General features: G+C 37.8%; 1 protein-coding gene across 2 annotated transcripts; it reads right to left on the minus strand.

Moving 5' to 3' along the window:
- Window positions 1-61: 61 nt before the first annotated feature.
- LOC109102540 (calnexin-like) lies at window positions 62-23,263 on the minus strand. Of its 2 annotated transcripts, none has more exons than XR_006156395.1 (15): window positions 23,135-23,263; window positions 13,042-13,236; window positions 12,692-12,765; window positions 12,111-12,169; window positions 11,645-11,786; window positions 11,396-11,477; window positions 9,607-9,799; window positions 9,283-9,472; window positions 8,947-9,060; window positions 8,115-8,271; window positions 7,030-7,245; window positions 3,716-3,835; window positions 3,532-3,635; window positions 3,254-3,342; window positions 62-1,995 (listed from the first exon to the last, which is right to left on the minus strand). XR_006156395.1 is itself a non-coding variant. In XM_042737792.1 (15 exons), exons 2-15 carry the CDS (start codon window positions 13,231-13,233, stop codon window positions 1,936-1,938), a joined length of 1,794 nt encoding a protein of 597 aa, XP_042593726.1. In that variant the 5' UTR covers window positions 13,234-13,236; window positions 23,135-23,263; the 3' UTR covers window positions 62-1,935. The 2 variants fall into 2 exon arrangements, 1 of the variants encoding a protein (XP_042593726.1); XM_042737792.1 differs by having other exon boundaries at window positions 3,532-3,627; window positions 3,706-3,835.
- Window positions 23,264-23,944: the final 681 nt, after the last annotated feature.

Genomic DNA, 23,944 nt, shown 5'->3' on the forward strand with positions numbered 1-23,944 from the left:
ACCCTCAGGAAACACAGTAGAAGAAAAAGATCACACAGTGACACACACAGAAACACACATCAATCGTTCAAATCATTATTTTATTTTAGTTTGTGAGTAACATGATGGATTTTTGCCAAACCGTCCCAGCAAGACCAGAATCATCACCCAGACTCACGATCTCCGTTTCACAAGTTCAACGATGCCAGTAAATCACTCAATCCATCCTCCTATCCACCCACACTATTAATTACCTACATTTGTGAAATAATGGTAATCCAAAAGACAAAGAAAAGAAAAGAAAGACAGCCCAAAACGCAGGTGTACACACAGGACATTTACAGCTGGAGATGATGCCCATCAGAGGAAGCAAAATGAGATATTAAGAGCAGAGCAGCAGATATTGGCCTATGTGTGTGTGATTTGGTTTTTCTCAGTTACCTTTGAAAGTGCCAACTCTTCGTTAGTCTTGGGGTAGAGCTCACGTTACGGCATCTCGCCTGACTGCTTCGATGAGATAGGAACAGAAGAGTCCGGCTTGCCATATTGAGAGTATAAACAAGTAACTTCAAGAATACTTTAGATCAGGGAAAGCCCCTAATAGTGCCTTTTTCATATCTTCGGGGTCAAATATTTAGGGGCGGAGTCAATGAGAAACGGAGGAGGAAATAACTTTAACAGCTTGCTTTACACCCAGGACAGTTTTTTTTCTCTCCATGTTTTCTCTTTGAGTGACACTTTCTAGAAAACAGAGTTTTGGACAAAATCCATGCCACATTCCAGCTTTCGACAGAAACGCAAAACAAATGACATTTTATCTAAAAATGAAGCCTATCTATGCACATTCTTGTTAGTGCAATAATTTGTAGAATTTATTATTTTGTTTTCTTTTTCCATCAGGCTGAAATGTGACACGAGATTCACCCTTAAACATTCAAACTGGAAATAACTTAGTCCTCATTCTTTCGTGGTGTGAACATAATTGGTTCAAAGAAATGGAAGCTGCTGCTGCTGCTAATATTGGCTGGACAGGATATGACATCACAGTGAGAAAAGAGAAAAATTTCCACAGTTACCATCATACACATAACACAATGAGGGCAAGAAAGTAAAAACTGTCCCGTTACTGGGCTGAGCAGGTTAGAATCTACATCAGTTCAAGACCAGAAAACACATTTGTACAGCAATCCATGATTTAGTAAAAACTCCATTTGAATAGCAAAAACAAAAGAAGAAGAAAAAATAAAACAGAAAAAACTCACAGTACATTCACTGAAACAAATATTAGCAAATCTTGTATCCTACAAGTAAGGCAGTACACTAGAGCCTACGAATCTACCTGGCATTCTCCCTGGATACCTTACTGAGGTCATGGTTTGGCCTTTTACTGGACACTCAGTCTATGTCACGACAAAATGATGAACCTCATGGAACAGAAAATTAAACTAGTTAAAACCTAGGTGTATATCCAAGCAATCAAGTTTTAGTTTATAATGAACATATATCCAATCAATCACCAATGGCTTCTTGAGTAATTCTAGAATAAAGGAATAAAGCTGCTGGCCTGTAAACCTTGCAATACCAAGTGTGCCATAGTGTGGTCATGTGTTAGGCTTCAGGAACACTGTCTGGAAGTGTGTGTGTGTGTGTGTGTGTGTGACAGCTGAAAGTTCAGGAATGGTAACAAAGATTGTGTTTCATTGTTAGTTACGGAGAAAGTTTCTATGCTATTTGAGCGTCATCGTCGCTGTGGTAACCATCGACATCCTCAAGGCCGCTTGAGGAGGCGTTCGTTTGGCTGCTGGTCGAGTGGCAGACCGCACTGTTTCGCGCTGACCATCATCGTGGCGGCAGGGATGGAGAAGGGGGACGGGGCAGGAGGGGACGTGGGAGTGAGGGGAGGAAAGATGGAGCGGGAGGAGAGGGGTGTTGGGATATACAGATTCAGGAAGTCCATCAGTCCTTTCTCGGTTTCCTGCTTCTGGGAGACCTTCTCAGAATGTCGTCCTCTGATTTCTACACAAAAGAAAGTTACTTTGTCAAAAATTTTTTTTTTTTTTTAAATATTTGGAAACAATTTGCAATGCATTTCTCAATCAATCACCTGTAAAGCCCTACTTGGATGGTATTTATTTCTCATCATGGGGTTAGTCTACAAAAATCTAATTTGCGAGGCACCTCAGTGATAAAACTGTGTGCATTCAGATGATGTTTTATTCACCGTGGAGGAGTGAGTTTTATAATCCCACAAACCTTGGAAATGCACTTCTCACGTGGTCAGTCACATTTATTTAAATGTCCTATTTAATAACAGGAAATCTGATGCACTATGCTTTAAATGGTTTTCTGTCTCGCATTTTAAATTTCCAAGTAATGCATGTCAATTTTTTAAAATGTGGAAATCATCAGAAATAAGTTAACACACCCTAACACAACCTTATTTACATAAGCCAAACACATTTGACCAGATTACTTGGTTGACAATGTGTGTGACCATCTGTACAAAACATTTTATTGCTTAACTGCTGCCATAATAACGGCCGATTGCAATGGTCTCTTTAAATGATTTTGTCATCTCAACCGCTCCCAGTCACCGTAGTGGAGCAGTGACTTCATATCATTCTTGTAAACAGATTCCAGCATCTCAGTAATAAAAGTGTCCATGTTTAAAACGCAGTGGAACAGTTACTGTACAGTTCTTGGCATTGGTCAAAAAGGACTTACAAACAACTTTTAGATCAATCATATCTTGTAAACTCATAAATGTGGATTTGGACAGCAATTAATTTGCCACACAACCTTTTGTTTGTCAAAAAAAAAAAAAAACGGTAGGTAATTTGTCCAAACATTTTTACATGGGCAATCTTAGAAAACGGGAAAAAAAGACTAGCCTCTGTATAAATGTTTACAACAACTTATTGTAAACAATTATTGTTCGATCAGAAATTAGAGAGAAAATAAAGAAAACCACATTATCCAAAACAAACAAAAACAGGATCTCTATTCAGACAACATCAATCTGGGAAAATGAAATGGTATTAAACACACCTTACTCCAGTTTACATGAACATATCAAATACTGCTCAACACTTTTATGTGATGACACCAAACTGATTTACTAAAATAACCCTGATCTTCCAAATCCACATCCAGGTGCCTACTAAAAGACTTCATTTTTTTTTTTAAAGTAAAAAAAATTGCTACAGAATGGAAGCTTATAAAGTCTCAAAATGTAGCATTTCCTATGTGTTTCTAGTAGCATAAGATGCTCTACCTCGCTGGATGTGTTGCCGTCTTTGTTGTCATTCCCCGCAGCCTCCTCTGCTTCTCCTGTGGAGTCCTCTTCTTCACTCTTCTTTGCTTCTGAGGGAACAACACCACAGAATTATAGAAAACGGCTGAACCTTCATAAGGTCCAAACCCAAGTCCCCGAAAGAGAGGACTAGAACTAAAAAAAAATAGAAAGAAACTCTTCCCACCAAAAAACGTAACTGGTGTGACTGGTCGCATTTGACTAAGAAAGATTTAATAATAGTTGTGTATCTATCAGACCTGATTCCTCCTCCTTGGCTTCCTCTTCCTCGGCTTCCTCCTTCACATCTGGCTGTGGTGCGTCGGTCTTCTTGTACTCAGCAGCAGATGTGGACGCTGAGCTTCTGTAAGGCACAGGATGACATTTATTCTACAGATCCAGCTATACATAAAGGTCAGACTTCTTTAAATGACACACACTTACCTTTCCGGTGCAGCAGAAGACAATGATGAGCACCAGAGGCACAGCCACAGTCAAGACGTAGACGATCCAGAGCCAGGGTTTCTCTTCAGCAGCTGTTATCATCTGATTCACCAGACCGGGCTGTTAACACACACACACACACGTGCACTTAATTTACTAACACACACGAGTACAAGAGTCTAATACAGATAATCTGCTCTGGGGTGTGCACAACAAAAGCTAATTTTATTATGGGATGGCAAACCTAACCAGTGGACCAATCTTGTTCCTCAGCATCTGAAATGTTACGGTCATTTCGAAATGTCCGAGCAAAGTCTGTCATCAACGAATTTCTGTATAATTGCCTCCCAGAACTGTTACACGACTGCGTTCCCAAACAGCAGCATCCACCTCCGAAAGCAATGACTGCATTCATTTTGTTTCGTTTGCTCACTCTGATGCGCAAGTAATTTATTATATAGGCCTATGAAAATTATTATATTCAGGGGTTTCTCCTACTTTTCATAATGATATATAGCCTAGCGCCAGTTCTACCAGGAAGTGACAATTTTGCTCTCTTTGACTCGTTGGATGGAAACAGTGCTTAATGCAAATGTTTTATGCGATATTTAAATTTTCCGCCCAAGTTAAATTCGCGACTTTGAATGAAAACCTGGCTAACGGCAAAGTTTTAAACAGACACAAATGATGTGAACTGGGTAACGCGATTGCCGTGAACAAGTGATATTGGCCTCAATGGCATTTTCCGTGCAAGTTAATTTTTTTTTTAACTCTGTTAAATTTTAGCTCAGTTTGACATGTTGATGTGCATGTAGACGCTTCTCATTGCTCAATGTTTTTTATTCGCACAAGTACTGTGAAAAACATCCTGTGAGTAATCTAGTAAGATTAGTGTAATGCTAATATTTGCACTTTGTTGTGCACATACCATAAGAACTTTGCTTTTTTATGTTAATGTTTTGCCACTATTAATAAAAGTAAAAATCAGGAGATCACATTACCCAAACGTTTCAGCCTCCATTTACAATATTTGATATGCTTTATATGTGTGCACTGATCAATGTTTATATGGGAGTAAAAGCCATATTAAATCTTTCGTGAATGTGAACTAAAGTCTTATGGGTCTGGAATAAGATGAGGGCGAGTAAATGTCGACACCATCTTTGGGTGAACTATGCCTCCTTTAAGTTAACCATTGAGGGTTGTGCTGTAAACCCTTCAAACCAAGTATGCATCCTTTGGCCATGTGGTAAAGAGTTCAGCTGCAGTCACACTGAAGCACAGGCTTCTGTCCTGACTGACTGTCTTTGATTGTGGTCGGTTTAATCAGCCATCATGACTTTGTCACAGCAACATCAAAGATTGAATCCATTTAGACAAAAACCCACAGGCTTCTGCTAGTTCCTTTAGCCAGGGACAGAGCTGGACCTCCAGTTTAACATGCAAGGCATGCCTGGAATCCACCTTTGGGGCAAAAGGCATTTGCACAGTAGGAATTCACATGAAAGCCAGCCAAAAAACAGCTAATCCCAGAGTACACGGCGCTCAGCAGTGCCTCCCAGCACACCGACAGAACCAGGGACATTCCCCTGGGACCCACAACCTTCCTCAGAGAGAGACCCCACACAAGAAAAACCAAACCGCACCATGTTCTGCAGTCAAACATTATATTTTCACAGTGTCTAACTGAGAGCCCTGCTATATATACGCGATACATCCTGTAGACTTCCACAACGGGAAAAACAGATGGAATCGCGGAGTGCAGTAATAAAAACGAATTTACTGCAAAACACAGAACGTCATGGAATTTGGCAAATTTTTAATGAATAAACCAAAAGTAGGGCTGTACGATTAATCAAATTACGGTCTAGTGTCTGTGAATATAAAAGCACAAAAGACTGCTGACAGTCTGTGTGTGTCTGTGTGAAGTAGTGTCAGTTTCATCAACTACACATTGAAGAAATCACAAAAAAATAAATAAATAAAATTGCGCCATATTTGTTTGCGCTTCACAATTAGGTTCTATTTATTAACTATATTTACTGCATTAACTTACATTAACTAGCAATGAGCAATACATTTATTACAGTTTACAGGTATATTAAACAACATTAATAGATCCGAATTTTAATTTGAATAATATATTAGCAACTGTAGGAATCTATCTTCAACTAAGATTAAAAAAAAAACTTTAGAACTAATTTTTAATTGATAGTTCATGTTAACTAATGTTAACAAATGGTATTTTATTATAAATTGTATTTTATTGTGAATTCAAAAAAAGTTAAAAACGAAATCTAAGAGAAAAAAAAAAGAGAAAACAAAAGGGCCCTAAAAATGTCATTTTTGTTAAACATTTAATAAACCATCATTAAATTGTGTGAGTTCTCAATTAATTAGAGATGCTTTACAGAAAACAGAATCCAGAAAAAACTAAAAATGGAAAAAAAATGGAATTGAGGGGAAAAGAGATCTCATGGAGCACTGTGCATGTCAGTGAAAAGGTCACTTATAGCTCCAGACAGCCAGAAATTCATCACGCATGAACCCTGGGATTGGGCTCATATCGAGTTCTGGACAGATATTTACTGCGTTTAGAGATTCAGAGCTTAGATGTGCGCTGTGTGAAGGGCACAGGGGTACGTGGAGTGTGTGTTTGCTAGGCAGACCCGTGTGCTCATGTGTACTGTGTGAATGTGTGTGGGTTGATGAGGAGACGGCTCCACGCCCTGTGGAAGAACGTGTCATGTGAGAAAGTCTCAGGAGTAAGTGGAAACAGATTTTCAGAGCACTGCTGAGTGCATCGCCACACACACGGCATCCCTTACAAGACGCGAGTCAGGAAAACAAGAAACACAGACAGAGGAAAAAATGAGGAAGAAAAATAATTCCACAATTAGAACCTCTTACTACTGGCATAAAGTCATGTAGAGGTCAACAACAAATAAAAATCTAGGTTACAATTTGTGCCAAGTTCTACATACTATAATTTGTTGGAAGTCACGCAACAGAAAATTGTAAAAAAAAAAAAAAAAAAAAACTTGTGCCATAAACCTCACAAACCTTAGCAAATCCAGTGACTAATCCTTTCTCAGAAGTGTTTAAGGTATCAGCCTAGAAACTGCTTCCTGGTGTAATTACAAAACCCTGTGCACACCGTCTCCAGGAAACAAAGTTAGACTGCAGCCTTTGATAAAGTTACTGCTGATTTTTTGCATGCAAAATGCACTGGATGAGGTTAACTGTACGCTCTCATCTCACAGATGAGCGCCTGACTGAAGGAGAGGTAGAGAAGATAAATATGTGTTTCATACCTCTGCGGCTCCCTCAGCTGCTTTCTTCAGACCCCAGCCATCAGCCGCCCATCGCTCGGCCACATTACGATCAGAGGTGACGAAGAAGTTGTCAAAGAAGATATCAGAGGACATGGACCAGAGCTCCAGACCGACGGCGCTGATTGGAGTCATACGGAACGGGTGCAGGTCCTCAAAGAAGTCTGGGTTAGGGATCTTCCTGGGCTTCCACACTCCCTGACAAATAAACAAACAATTAGACGCTTACATTTTCAGAAGAAAACACGCTTAATTTCAGTAAATCAAGACTCATAAAGCTCACGGACTCAGAAACCACCTCTAATAATAGGGCTGCACAATTCGGGGGGAAATTGATTTTCTTGATAAAAACTGATATTTAAAAGTGATAAAATGCGATTAAAAAAATCCAGGTTTGCTGTGCTTGTCTGTAGGGCTGCACAGTTTGCAAAGCTTTTGTGATTGTTTATCAATATGACTATAAAATAATAATAATATTATATAATATATTAGTATTGTTACCTAATACAAATTTAAAAATGATAAGATTTATTATTACAGTAATATTTAACTATAAGAAAATAACTATAAGAAAAATAAAATAATTCAATTTACATTATATAATGTTAATGCACAGAATAAACTATAAACCAAGCTGCTCTGAGACACTGCAGAGAATAATGAGCAGCTCACAAGTAAACTCCCATTCACACCAAGAATAATAAATACAACGATAATTCTATTAGCCTTTACACCAGAGGAAGATAACATTCATTATTTATCATCATCATAACTTTAATGAGATAAAGAAGTGCATTTTTAAATTATGTGCACTTATAATCTTATATAAATGGCCATTTTCTAACTTAATTTTAGCCCTCTGATTGGAACACTGCTGGAAGGGGCGTGTCTGCTTGGAGACTTCAAAGTAAACGCCCACTCTTATGATTGGCTAAAATCTTTGCATATGAAATGTGCACTACATGTGCAAGTTTTTGCAACATGATTCCTCCAATTTCTCCATTGATTATCCATTTCACAACCCCTTGGAATCAATTGCAATTTTGTTTTTTTTATTTGCTATTTACCTGATAATTAGGGTTGTCAATCATTGGTGGCTTCCACTTGCCCTTGTAGTTGGGGTTGTCGATCACTGGTCTCTGCCACAGGCCGCAGCCGGGGGCGGTTTCACAGGCAGGATTGGGGATCTGAGGTGCTTCCCACTCGCCGTCCATATCCTCATCCCTAAAAGAGACGAGCACAGATGTAGTGCAGTTACCACAGAAAACCTCACACGACGTGCTCCTCATATTTCTATTTCAGCTGCTCTCTTGGTTAAGGCTATAATTACAAAATTAAATCTAGATCATCACCCCAGGAGTCCTAATTTCTTCATTAAAATCAGCTCACTTCACCACTGTCCAGTCTTTTACATGATCCGGAGCGATTGTGCATTCATTACAATGCAGCTCATTTGTACATATGTCTCTTTATATTTATGAACAATCACACAGCCAAAGTTTTTCTCTATATTATATATCAGTTTACGTAAGTATCTGTATGTGTGCAGGTAAAGCAGGATCTGCAGTCTATATCCAACAATTAATATAAAAAAAAAATTACAAAAATATTTCATATTGCTGCTAATTATTTAACTGAAACAATAAAAAGTGAGATTTTGTAAATCGCAATTTGATTGGATTGTAAAAAGTAGATTTTTATTTTTATTAATATTATTAGTTTCAATTTTATACACGTTATAATATAAGCTTCTCCAGAGGAGTAAAACATTATATCTTGATAAAAGATAAAAAGAAGTGCTTTAAGTCATTTTTTCATAATTTTCATTCACAGTCAGAGCAAAAATATTTCTTTAATGAAGTTTTCTAAAGACTTTTAATGTAATGGAGAAAGTCTTACCAGTCTTCTGGCTTGAGGGCATCGGGGTCACTGATGTACTCCGGCTCATCGTCCAACCAGCCGTCGGGTTTCACAGCATCTTCATCAGGAATCTTAGCAGGAGCGTCTTCGTCCCTGAATTACAAACACATCAAATCATAAGGATACGGACAAAAAGTTATGCTTCTGATCCCCAGTATAACACACACAGATATTCATGGTCTAAATACCCACGCTCGCGGTCCTGGCCACTTCAGAGTGTATTATAATTTGGTAGAAAAACAAAGTGTTGCACTTTTTATTGGTGCAAAGATAAGTAGTGGAGATATCCATCATAAAAGACTCTCTCCGCCTCACCAGTCCTCAGGTTTGACAGCATCTGGGTCCTGGATCTTGGGTCTCTCGTCCCAGTCCTCTGGTTTGTGGTCATCGGGGTCCTCGATCTCGGCCGGGGGGTTGATGGGGGGAGTCATATCATTCAACAGACTGCCGCTGTTCACCACCGTCTGGTCGATCAGGATCTCAAAACTGTTATCAGGGTTCAGCACTGCAGGAAAACACATTGATGCATTCAGAAATACTGTCCAACTTTCATTTGAGATTTGTCTGTTCAGATTGATGCAAAAGACTCTCTGACAGTAGGTGGCGCTTTTGGGAGCAGGACGAGATGCGTGTTGTTACCCAGTGTGTAGAGGTGGGTCTTCTTGTCGGTGTAGTATGTGCGCAGGTCTGCGTCGGGCTTCTTAGCATGCTTCTCCTCAAACTCGCCGGTTTTTGGGTTCTTGTGTCTAAAGATGAAGTGCAGTTTGTAATCCTCACCACACTTATCAGGCCCGAACATGATGGTGTACGCCGTCTTATCCACAAACTCCTCCTGTGAGGACAGACAGGGAAGAGCAAGGTGAGGACACATAAAATTCTCACGCATTAAGATTTGTGTCCAGTTCATATGCTATCAATAAACTATTTAAATAAATACACAGCCATACAGGCATTGCATTGGTCACCCTGATTCTAGATACATCACAACAGGTCAGCACTAATTAAATACAGGCGTAAAAGGGTCCAAAATGTATTGTGATTGGATCACTGAACCCATGCATGGTGGTAGTCAGAAATGCATGTGACCACATCACATGTAAGAGTGTGTGATGATTATTTTTGTAAAAACCATTCAAAACACCCCTACAGAGAGCACGCATTCATTACGTGAAGTCTGGACAATTGTGTTTAGAGAATGCTCTTTCACAGCGTGATTCGGTCTAATAAAATGCATTTAGAATAATCACAAAATTCATATTTCAATTTATATCATTTCATATAATTAATATCACACAAACAGTGCCGTTTTATCCCCTCCAAAAACGATCATGATTACAAATGTAATATAGATTTTTTTTGATTGAGTTCAAAAAACAAGAAGTAAATTAAGAGAATTAGTTTTAGACACCATATTGGCAGCTTTTGTTCTATTTCGAAAACAAAAGTAATTCCAAACAAAGCTACAAAGCTGTTTTGCGGCTCTGAGGAACATGACATGGTGTTTCGTTCCTGAATGAATCAGCTGTTTAAATGATTTGGTTCAATCGCAATGACTCGCTTTTTAACAGTGACTTGCTGCCACCTACTGGTGGCTTTAATTTCACATTTAAAACGTTTCTTTTTATTATTTAGATAATTTCACATAACAGTAATCAACATTTTATGATAAATATATCAAAACATTATGCACTTGTAAATGCATTCATGTTCTGCACTAAAAAGTAGTGGGTGAACACATCTAAATGTTTTTCCTCTGCATTGCAAAGATGAATTTTATTGATGCTGATTTCACTTGCTTGGTAACAGCCCAAATGTCATATTCTGATTCACTGATTAAATGCAAGATTTTTTTTTTTTTTTTTGGAGATAAATGTAGGAATTTGACTCGAAAGATAATGCACACTTTGAGAAAATTAGTTTTATAAAGGTAAAAATGCTCATAAAAGGTAAAAATCTATTTAAACTTCGGAAAAGACTCATTTCTATCAGTGTGAACTGATCACCACACAGAATATGAAGAATATCAAAAGCTTTAGGAGTCAGCTGTCCATGGCAGTCCTTAAGATACCAGCACAATAATATACTCAACAATACTTGTCAATATCGCACACCCCTAATCACACGTGTAATGGAAAAATGCTCATCCGTCCCAAATGCACCCTGGACTGCAGAGTAACACACATGTACTGTGTTCATTCTGGGATGTGTAGTAAGAATGCACACCAAAACTTCCCAGCATTGTACCACAGCACACAGATTACATTAAGTAAATGTAAGAATAACTGGTAACACTTTACAATAAGAGTCACTTCTTTACATTTCAGCAAACTGACAGTCTAGGTTAGTTTCCAAATATAAACATGTTTCAGGGCAGGTATAGCAGAAACTTATCCTATCACCTGCACAATGAATACATAGACCATCGTACCAATTCAAGATCAGGGGTTTGAGACAGCAGTTTAACATAAGCGCCGCCACAGTCAATGCCAGTCTGGAAGTTCACCTCGTACCTGAGGAAACATGGCACATCATTAGTATTATTTTTATTTTTCAAGGCTTTGACATTGGTGGATTTGGATTATGAAATCGCTGGCAATTTCCAACTAACATTTCATAAAATTTTAACAACAATATTGTCTGGACAGGGCAGAGTAAAATGCATAAAATGCATACTCACTGGACGATGAGCGGTTTGGTGTCAAAGGTGAAAGGTCGCAGTAGAAGAGCAGAGATGGCATGATGCTTAGCTTTAGATTTCAACACCAGCCCTTTATCTCCGGGGAGTTTAGTGTCCTTCATCTCCTCAACCTCCCATTTACCTACACACAAAATAACACAACCTCATGATCACCTCACACACGCTCACTTCAGGTGTTGTCTACAAACTACTTTTCTATTAAATGTTTGGAATTTTTGGGGTAATTCAAACAAGGTTCAAACTATTTCAATAAAAACATATTTAAAAAGTCAGAAACATTACATGACATATTCAGGAACACTGTTCTGTGATTTTAGGTCTTCTTAATTGTTTTTACACTACACAAATCATTCAGGTATCCACACCTTTTCTGACCTCACCTATTCAAATTAATCAACAGACAGACTTCATAATAACACAAAATTAAATCGCATATGAAACTTACCATCATACTTTGCAATTTCCTCATCGATGCCATCTTTCTTGGCCTGGGATAAAACCCATCTAGACAGAAAAAAAGAAGACTTAAATACTTCACAAATAAAGGCCCTTTCTGCTCATATTTATGACAAATATTTTCAAATGATACACACTACTGTTCAAATGTTTATGGTTGGAGAAACTCTTTTTTTTGTTGTTTTTTTTCTCTCCGAAGACATTACTATAATTTAGTAACACAGCACAGCAGCATTAATTTGTTCAGTAAAGACTTTTGTTACAAAAGATTTCTATTTCAAATTAACACTGTTCTTATGAACTTATAAAAAAAAATCGATTACAATTTGCAAAAAAAAATATTAGGCAGGTTGACCGTTTTCAACATCATTAATAATCAGAACTGTTTCTTGAGCAGCAAATCAGCACATTAGAATGATTTCTGAAGGATCATGTGACACTAAAGACTGGAGTAATGATGCTTTGATCAGTATGAGAGTCTCAAAAACCCAAACTTTTGAACATCATTGTATTTGCGACAGACATGTTCAATATATGCTCACTCTGTTGTGAGGATAACAGACATCTTACCCATGAAGTGTTCCTTTATGAAATGACTCCGCAAAGTAGTGCTCTCCCATCGGCTCTGGGGCTTTATATGTCACTTCAATAAAGACGTTTGGGGAAGATGTTAACCTAGATGCACCTACATAATACTGTTTTATATTTAACAACATTTAGGCTTATGTTACAGGGAGGAAATAGAGTCATATGGGTTTGGAAAGATATGAGAGAGTAAATCTGGACGGAATTGAATTTTTATGTGAACTGGCCCTTTAAGGTGGATGCTCTTTGAGCTGTTAAGCATGAAGACCCTGGAGTGCTGTCTAAGTAAAGCACATTTCTCAGTCTGTCGCAGTCTGAGCAGGTAACGCTCTTACCGTGGGCACTGGCGGGGAAGCAGGGACTTGCTGTTCCTCTTCCTCAACATCTTCCTCTTGCATGTCATCGATGGCATCTTCCACGTCCATCTCCATGTCATCGGCCTCCTCCTGCGCCCTCACATGACCCATGAGGCCCAGACACAGACTCAGAGAGAGCAGTGCCACACATAACCGCATCTTCAGCTCCATAGTCTACAGACACAAGAGGGAATGAATTAGACATGGCTCAGGACTCAGGACAGTCCGCAAGTTGTCTAGCAACTCTGATTAGCTGGTTTATGATGTTGGCTGTAATTTTCTTAAAGGGATTTTTGGTTTGGTTATCCACATTCTTCAAAATATCTTATTTTGTGTTCAGCAGAAGAAAGAAACTCACACAGATTCGGGACGACGGAAGGGTTAGTAAATATAGACAGAATTTTCATTTTTAGGTGTCTGTAAGAGAAGAAAACTCTCCATACCAGCAGGTGTCAAAGCTGATTTAATGAGCTAAACAGCCAATCAGAGTGATCAGTCCGACGGGCTTTGCCGACGATTCAACAGTCAATCGCATGAATAGAAACTTACTTAAAAATTTAAAAGTCAGTTACGCTTTATTTTTGAGTATGTGTACTTACAGTGTTACCCATGAAAATACTGGTAATATAAGGTTCAGGGGTAGGTTCAGGGTTAATACCTAGTTATCGTATTTGCCATAAAAAGTACACTGCTGTTCAAATGTTTGGGATAATGCTCAATGTTTTTTATTTTTTATTTTTTATAAAGTCTATCATGCTCATGAAGGCTGCATTTATTTGATCAAAAATACAGAACAAAACAGTAATACTGTAAAATAGTATTACAACTTAAATAATTGTGCTCTATCTGAATATACTGTTTTCAGTGTCACATGACCCTTCAGAAATCATTCTAATATGCTGATTTATTATCAATGTTGGAAACCTGCGATTCTTGTTTTTTCAGGATTCTTTGAAAAAAAAAAAAAAAAAAGCAAATAAATTATTAAAAAAAACAACAGCATTTATTTTTCTAACCATACAAGTTTTACTATCAATTTTTATCAATTTAACATCCTTTGCTGAATAAAACTAATAATTTCTTTACTAACCCCAAACTTTTGAACGGTAGAGAATATTGTTACAAAAGATTTATATTTTAAATAAATGCTGTTCTTTTAACTTTTTATCAAAAAATCCAAAGAAAAAAAAAAGTATCACAGGTTCCAAAAAAATTAAGCAGCACAACTGTTTCCACACTGATAATAAATCAGCATATTAGCATGATTTCTAAAGGATCACATGACACTGAAGCCTGCAGTAATGATGCTGAAAATTCAACTTTGCATCACAGGAACAAAGTATATATTTTTTATATTTTAAAGTACAGGTCCTTCTCAAAAAATTAGCATATTGTGATAAAAGTTCATTATTTTCCATAATGTAATGATAAAAATTAAACTTTCATATATTTTAGATTCATTGCACACCAACTGAAATATTTAAGGTCTTTTATTGTTTTAATACTGATGATTTTGGCATACAGCTCATGAAAACCTAAAATTCCTATCTCAAAAAAATTAGCATATCATGAAAAGGTTCTCTAAACGAGCTATTAACCTAATCATCTGAATCAACTAATTAACTCTAAACACCTGCAAAAGATTCCTGAGGCTTTTAAAAACTCCCAGCCTGGTTCATTACTCAAAACCGCAATCATGGGTAAGACTGCCGACCTGACTGCTGTCCAGAAGGCCATCATTGACACCCTCAAGCGAGAGGGTAAGACACAGAAAGAAATTTCTGAACGAATAGGCTGTTCCCAGAGTGCTGTATCAAGGCACCTCAGTGGGAAGTCTGTGGGAAGGAAAAAGTGTGGCAAAAAACGCTGCACAACGAGAAGAGGTGACCGGACCCTGAGGAAGATTGTGGAGAAGGACCGATTCCAGACCTTGGGGGACCTGCGGAAGCAGTGGACTGAGTCTGGAGTAGAAACATCCAGAGCCACCGTGCACAGGCGTGTGCCTTTTGAACCAGAAACAGCGGCAGAAGCGCCTGACCTGGGCTACAGAGAAGCAGCACTGGACTGTTGCTCAGTGGTCCAATGTACTTTTTCGGATGAAAGCAAATTTTGCATGTCATTTTGAAATCAAGGTGCCAAATTCTGGAGGAAGACTGGGGAGAAGGAAATGCCAAAATGCCTGAAGTCCACTATTTGATTTGATTGTTGATTATTATATCTAAAATAATAACTAGCAACTAGTTTGGAATCTTTATTAGGCCTATTACAGTAATGTACCAACTGAGAGGGCTCTTGTATAGTTTACAGAAAAACCAACACATTTGGTCTGATGTATTTTCAAATATATTAAATCAAGATCAAGAATAAAAAGGAACTGAATCGTGAAATCAAGGTTATAAGAACTCCCAGCCCCAAGTCACACAACAGATCAGGATTTCATCACATCTCTCATCATAAACAAAGGGCAGATGCACGTGCAACGTAAGTGTAAGAGATTTAGGCCCTATTCATCATACAGGGTAGACGGCTTCATTGATTATAACGGGAGTGTTTTTTAAAGTGCATACACTCGCACTAGACTGAGGTCAGTTATGATGCTGTTTGATAATGTAAATGTTCTTCGCTCGTTTTCTGCATCTGCTGTTTGAATAACTGAGGCAATGTAAGCATTTTAATTAGTAACTTACACTTTTTCTATTAAATACCTTTCATGTTAAATACAAATTCAGTCGTATTAAAAACATTAGGCTGATTTTAGCCTAACGCTGGAGTTTCCAGCAATGAATCAGCATGATAATATTGTGTATCAGTGATCTCATGATATGACAATTGAGCATATCACCCAACACTAGTGCGCAGCGCAGGCAGACAGGTGCAGAGGCTGATGTAAACAGTGGCCTGTAGCTGTAGAAGGGTGGACATGTTGCCATCTCAGGGTCCCCATGACAGAAAGGCAGCATCAGCCCCTTTTCTTTAATAAGATTTACCCCAATGAGATTACACACACACACCAATATCAACATCCTCTAAAAGAACCAGCATTTTACCATAAAACCTGTTTTGTGGTGGATAAAACCAAGCATTTGCCCTCTAAATTCACCATAAGCTACACTTCAACTTAAGTATAATTTGGAGTTAACAGAAGCAAATATAAACTCAATTGACCACCTCAATTTCCCTCCGTTACAAGACCCAAAAGCCCTTGTTTGCCTTCTTCAGCGTAAGCATGTGATTACTGTCATTCGGCTCAAGAGCAAAGCTTTCCAGGGCTGTCAGATCATTCCTCAGAGGTATCAATAAACACTGCAAAAAACCTCAAACGGGCAACACAGTCATGTTTGAACACACGCAAGACGGTGTACCCCACAGACTGTTGTGTTAATGAGCTTAACACACTCAGGATTAGTGCGACTGAAGCAGCGGTGCCAACAGCGTCTGATAACAACACATCACCATGACAGCCGAAACTAAACAAAACCACTTTCACTGGAGTACTACAAGACATGACCAACCTCACAAACAAACCACATAAACTCGGGCTGCACGGTTTGAGGGTAATAATGGAACTGTGATTTTTGTGATGATAAAAACTGTAATTGTGATTCAAAATAAGACAAAAATTAACCATGGTTTTACTACAAATAAAACCAAAAACCCATGGTTACTATATACTTTAACTATTGTAACCATAATAGTACTGTTGGTACATATACTGCACAATAGTAGTATATTCCTGTCACACTTTCTTCATGATACTCGGGATTGTTGGTGGAACAGTCGAGTGCTGTGTGAGAAGTTTTCAGCGCACACATTTGAAGCGTGCCCACGCACACAGACAGCCGCGTCTAGACCGCGTAAATACTAAATCGAGCTCTCTTCCGCTTTTTTGTGCATGGATGAATACAGAAAATTAAATCAAAATGTGCATTTTGACGAATATCCTAGTAAACACAGTTGTTAGGCATATGTCTTAACATAAACAGTTGAGAAAGAAAAGGCGTGTGTATCAGTATATTAAATCCGTGCTTCATACTTAAAGTGAAAGCAAACTAATAATAAATTTAACGCTGTCAAAGAAAAATACAAGTGCTCACTGCTCCTGACTAAATAACCGTTGTAACATCAAAAATGATTCATCTATATTTAATTTATAAAGTGAAGACTGTGCAGTTATTTTACATTTGATTAGGTTATTACATTTCTGTAGCATACCTGAAAATGTATTTTTGACTGAACTGAAAAACCTGAAAAGCACTGTTTATTGAACTTGTGTCTTTGTTGTATTGTAGTTATTTTCTGCTATTGCTTGTGATTTGGTTATCTGTAGAAAATATTTTTAGCACTGAGCCCATAGTAGCAGCCAGAATTGTTTTTCCAATTGTTTATTTTCTTTATGATTTAAAAAAATGTGTAGGCCTATTTTTTTGTTGTGAATGTCCCAACTGTCAGATAAATGTTCTTGTTATATATTTTGGTTGTATTTGTGAGTTAATTAAAATGTAGATGGTTGTTTAAAATAGATATAAAATATCAAAATATCGATATATCGATCGATATACTCCTGTATCGAATCGAATCGTAATTGTATCCTAGAATTTTTTGAGGTATCGGAAAATATCGTATCGCTGGGTATGAGAATCGATATCATATCGTATCGTGACGAACCATCCGATTTACACCCCTACTGCTGTGTATGTCATATATTAAGTTTTCTCAAATTAAATGGTAAAATGCTAATGAAGTGACTCTCAGAGCAGCTGGAGATGATATTCGTGTGTTCATATCGCCATATAGGCTAGTGAGACGGCAGAAGCTGAAAACACACCAGTGCATCTGCGTCATCCGCCATTCATTCATTGCAGAAATTATGGCGCCTTATGCGTGATGCCAAATGCTTCCGCAGATTTGTAGTATTACTATAGCATTTTACTGAGCATTACAAATCATGCATACTGCTTTGTTCTTGGTTCTTGTCAACAGTATCTCCACCATGATAAGCACTGAATGAATGACAGGCTTTCCGTTGTAATATCACACAAGGTAAATAAGAGGGTGACATCTAGTGGAGAACACTATTGATAAGATTCACGTTAAACAGATTTTATGTTAAATGTAGGCCTGGGCGATATAGCTAAAAAAATTTATCAACGATATAATGTTTTATATCGTTCAGTATTGATAATTATTGACTTTTTTTTAATAACCTTTTTAAAACAAAGAACAATAGGATTTTTTTTTTATTTAACCTAATTTATTGAGACAAACAACAAATATTTTTTGTTTTAACAATCAAACACAAAATAAAAATTAAACAAATGTCTAATTTCTAATGTTTTATATGCAGATTAAATAGGTCTTCAGGAAACTTTTGTCTTGTCTCCCGAGGCCACAGAAGGGCACAATCAGTAAAATAATGCAGCACATTTAAATTGTCAACGTAAGGAAGTAACTCTATAAAAAAACGTGCATTACGTCTAAATTAACTTATAAAAATCAAATATAATTTCGTAAGTTGCATAAACAATTATGAACAAAACATCATGTATTTATGCATTGCTTAATCCAAAGAGCTGAAGCGCCATTCACACACATTGCATTTAAAAGCATATGAGACTCAGTAAAAAGGAATAAACCTCCACAAATTCAGGACCTGTTTTTTTTTTTTTTTTTTTTTTTTAAGTTTACACTGTTTTAACTTTGCATGTCTACATCTCGTGTGAGACAGGAGTGCAGCAGTCATATTTGTCCATCTAAAAAATGTGCTGAATATGCGTTGCGCTGTGTGAATGGCTTGGTTTCGCTTTTAACCTAATCAAGATCTTCTCCGCATTGAGCTTCTATATTTCTCTAATATTTTGACTGAATAACGCAGCAGCAGCACGTCTCCTGGGGTAGACTAACAAAACATTAAAATGTAATGAGGTCACTTACATCCTCACCGCATCTCGTGCTCCACTGATGAAGCTCTCTGGCGCACACCTAACATTCAAATGCAAATGTTTATTTTAAATTTGACTAATATTCATTCTTTATTCACAATCTCCTCATCAAAGGCAGGCAGAGCACTCAATTCAGCATGTGTTTGTGTTTGTGTGTGCGTCACTCATAGCACCTGCCTGTATCGTGCACTATATCTAATTTTTTATATCGTTATCGAAGAAGGTGTACCATCGATAAATATAGATACCGTTTTATCGCCCAGGCCTAGTTAAATGTTTAATGAAATCAATACCGGAAAAGATTGATTCACTCTTTTGAGAATCAATAAAGAATCAACGTCATTTAAAATCATGATTAATTGAAAATATTTTTTTTTTTCTTTGCCCAGCCCTAAATCTGACCGTATAGGCATCTCATACTCACCTGATTAAAAAAAGCCTAACTTTTACTTTCCACTGCAAATATTAGCCCATATTTACCAATTTGTAACCATCTAAATGAACGTCCAATAATTCTACATTAACAAACAGTTAACCACTAACAATATATAAAATAAAAACTGTTGCTCATATGAACATATGAAATAAATTTCACAAAAAACTGATGTTTAGATAAATATGACCAAGACAAGATTAATAGCAGCATTAGCTTTCAGTAAATGTGGTTAGATGAGATTTATTTGTCTACAGTCAAGAAGACATTTAAAGGTGAAGAGCACATCTCATCCCCGGGGCATTGTACCCCATCTAACAGTGTTATATCAGACATCTGCCACACTGCTCTAGAGATATCTGCCATAAATCACCCAGATCAACCACTACTGAGCAGTTCTAGACTATAAACACAAACAAATCAACTTACTACTGCACCAAGATCAGAGTCAGACCAACTCGAGATAAGATTGAGATTACAGACAAATATAAGAGCGTGTGTTATCAAATCTCACTGAACTGAGAGAGAGGTTCACTTGAGGCTAATCTTTAAGAGCAGGACACTAGTTGAGGATCCCTGGGGTCACACAGGGTGGAATGTGTTTGTATTGTAGTGGGGTTGGGGGTCACAGGATACACTCCCGACCCATCTGTTGCTCAGGGAACTAATGATCATCTGTGGGGGTAGAGCGATTACAATGCCAGCACTCCATCATCAGCACGATTAAAGCTAATCAGCAGTTAGACATCAGCAAAATTATACAGATCATTCAGCAGAGACCCACCGACTCATGCGACGCTTGCTAAAGATTGCTGAAGATCACTGTTTGATTTAATATAAAAAAAAAAATAATAAAAAAAAATCAGGGGAACACTAGGATTATTTGTGCTTAAAATAAACCAGTCAAATGCAGTTTTCTTTCTAAAAAGACACTAGAAAAAGAAATTACTAGAAATAAAAGCAAAAAGCTGATTATTTTTTATTAATTTGACATCATTAATTTTCTCTGTTTTCATTTTTTTATTTTAAATCCTCGATTTTGAAGGTCCCAGATTTTTGGACTGAGACTAACTAAATGAACATTATTTTCACACAATAATTACTCAATTCACATTAGTTCAAAGAATAATATGGAGAGATTGACGATTCTCCAAGTGATGTAGAAGCATTAAAAACACAAGTGGGAACTAACACTTCGGTTAACCGTCCAAGCAGACAGTTATCGGCCAATATCAGCCCATTAATTAGACTGAAGACATCGCTACAGAACAGACTCATTATTTCTACAAAGGATCATTAGAAGGGGTCTAGTGGTTCCTGTTTGGACACAGCAGATTCATTAGTTCTGGACTGGACTGACTCCATCCTGCCCCCTATAAAACAAACAACTGGGACTGAAAGAGGAAGGCATTCAGCTCTGCTGTGCTAGCGGACAGTGAGCTGCTTCAAATCCAGTTTGAGCAGAGATCTGCTCTGCTGATTAAATACGACTGATCCATTAGAGCCGCCACAGCACCCGCTGAAGAACCCCACAGGCTCCGACCCATCCGCCCATATCAGCCAGTCTTCTCTGGTCACTGCAGCGTCCTGTGGTCAGGCAGCTTTGCATAATGACTGACAGACTGTAAAAAAAAACACTTTCCTACAGAACTGTGCTAGTTTCATGACTCTTTCTTTTCACATAACAACATATGATGTAACGGGCAAAAAAAAACTGATTATGCACAATATATAATGAAATATGATTTTGCTAGCAATATAAAGTCAAAGCAACACTGTGAATATCACAATGATTAGCATGGTTTTATATGGCCATTAAGATTTCTCAAGATCCTGTCATTAAACTAGTTTCACTATCAGTGCTTTTCCCTCCGACTCGCAGGTATAAGAACCAGGAAAAAATATAACTTCTGCAGAAAATGCTGTTGGAGTTGGTAAGCATAATTAATTTCATTTAATAAGTTAACATTTTCTAAGTGAATCAAATCAATTTACAAGCTGAACTCTGAATGATTCGTTTACATCATTAAACTCAAAAAGGTTTTTGTGTGTGTGTGTGTTAAAATCTTTTCATTTTGGTGTGAAATGAAAATTCACTATTTTCTAGATACATGTTATAGAAGTTATTGTGACAATTCATCTGTGCACAGGTTTTATTCTTTTATTAATTGTTGCACCTTGTAACTTTTAATCAAAATGTCATAGCTGGTTATGGCAAAGATGCTGTGTTAATAAAAACATATTTAGATATATCTTAAATAATTATTGTCACAACACCAGCCACGTACAGTCAGCCAGTTGTTAGTGCTTGTTTATACAACTCAAGGTGCTGGTTACAGATTGTCCAGAGCAGGCTTATATGTGATTGAGCCACATGTGGAGGTCCCAGCATGGCCTAACCGGGAATGCATACACTTCCAGAAGACACGCTTAAGCCTCTTTACCTTTGAGTGCCACAGATCTGGGCTTGAGACGATGGGGGAAGGTACCACAGAGCGTCCATGCACAACCTTCCCAGAGTGCACCAGTGAAGAGTGACTCAATGCCTCTGAGCAGGACACAGGCCATAAAAGTGAATATATAAAACTGCGCAGATAATTCAAATGACCTAGTTCGTAGATACCAATGACAATGAACCTGAATAACAGAGTTAGGGAAGTGTTAAACTCCTTGACAAGAGTTACCACCAGCAAAGTGATCTTTTGGTTACACATAAAGGTCAAAGTTGAGCTCTACATTCAAAGTGCCAGAATCCGAAAACATGTAGTTACACGTTAACAAACCACTCTTGCGCAGATGAACTGCATGATTCTGTTAATACATGAGCAAATAATAAATCTCATCCCAAGTGGTCTTTGATTTTAATCTGACTGAAATTCAATTAAGTTTTTATCCCATGCAAATGTCAGAGTATCTCTCTCGTGACCTCTACCTTTCCTCTTAAAGGGCGGAAATGACGGTTCAACTGACATGTGTGGCTCTAGTTCAGCCGGTTTGGCTTTTATCCCCCACACAGCCATGCCATTCCACAAACCACCATTTATTAACTCAAACTGAAAGCAAAAGAGTAGGATGAGTGATATTTGATCACTGAGTTCGAGATAAACATCATGCTAAGTGCATTTCTACATGCTATACATTTCATATTAGAAACACCTACGAAATCGTACATATAACTTTACTTACAAATTTATATTTTAAACAAGGTAACAAAAATTAATTAAACCTTACATATGTGTATATTACCATTTTAATGTGGAGAGGTCAGAGCAACTTAAATGCACGTTAAATCAGTCATCGCATGTTTGACTAACTTAACTTCATTCAATTAATCCGCGAACCTCTCTTAGCAGCTCTGCCCACCCCCAACATTAGATAAGACCACACAACCCGCACTCCAGCTTTCATCTCACTCCGTCGACAAGAAAATCACACGATCGACACCGTGAAGCAGGTTTCTGTGATAAGTTTTGATTATACGGCTGATTTTATTGACAGGACACCTGTATCGGTTAGCTTAGCTCAAGCAGCTAACTGACCAACTAGCCTTTAGGTCTACGCACATATTCTCAGTTTAACACTTGAGCTGAATCATACATTCCCGCTCTCTTATAATAACACATCGGCAAAGCATACCGCACATGAACTGAAAGGCACCCAGGTGAAGTAAAGCTCATATTTGCAGGTTAAGTGTACTCACCCGTGCTCACTGATGCTGCACTCCGCCTGCGACTCCAGCGCGTCACGTGTGGCTGTGGACGAGGAATCCAGAAACAGAGGCTCCGCCTTCCACGCGCATCCAATTGGCTACTGTTCTCGCTTAGACACGCCTCTTAGACATTACGAGATGGCGATTGGATAGATTTTACGTCTGTCATGGACTGAAAGTCTCCGCCTCCGACCTGCTCCTCGTGGACCCCGCTGATTGGCCGTCGAGGACTGGGAAATAGACGCTTATTGGACACATCACAGCGCAAGTGAAAGATGACGGATACTTGGGAAACAGTCAAATAGCTTTTTATTTAGCAAGAACTTGTCCACATGCCAAATTTATTTTAGATTTTATAGCAGTAAATTTGTTGTCATGCAGGCTTCTGTCTAAATGTTTGAAAATAATAGAATTAGATTTGTAGAATAATACTGTCTTGGTGGTGTCTAATACCTAACTACCTTAGGTTTAGTACAAAATCACATTATAAATTGTGACAAAATGTAATGTTGTAGTAGGACACACACACACACACACACACACACACACACACACACACACACACACACACACACACATATATATAATATATAGAATTTATAATAACAGACATTATCCTAGCATTCATTTCAAAGGCAATGTTTTCTTCGTTGTTAAAGCGATGGTTCAGCCAAACATGAAAATTCAGAAGAATATTGGTAATCAAACAGTTTTGGTGTCATACAGAAAATGTAGAAACGTCATTGCTTTAAGGGTCCCAGCACACATACCGTATATATATATATATATATATATATATAT

Source organism: Cyprinus carpio, chromosome B14 (assembly GCF_018340385.1).
Source record: "Cyprinus carpio isolate SPL01 chromosome B14, ASM1834038v1, whole genome shotgun sequence".
NCBI classification, from domain to species: Eukaryota; Metazoa; Chordata; class Actinopteri; order Cypriniformes; family Cyprinidae; genus Cyprinus; species Cyprinus carpio.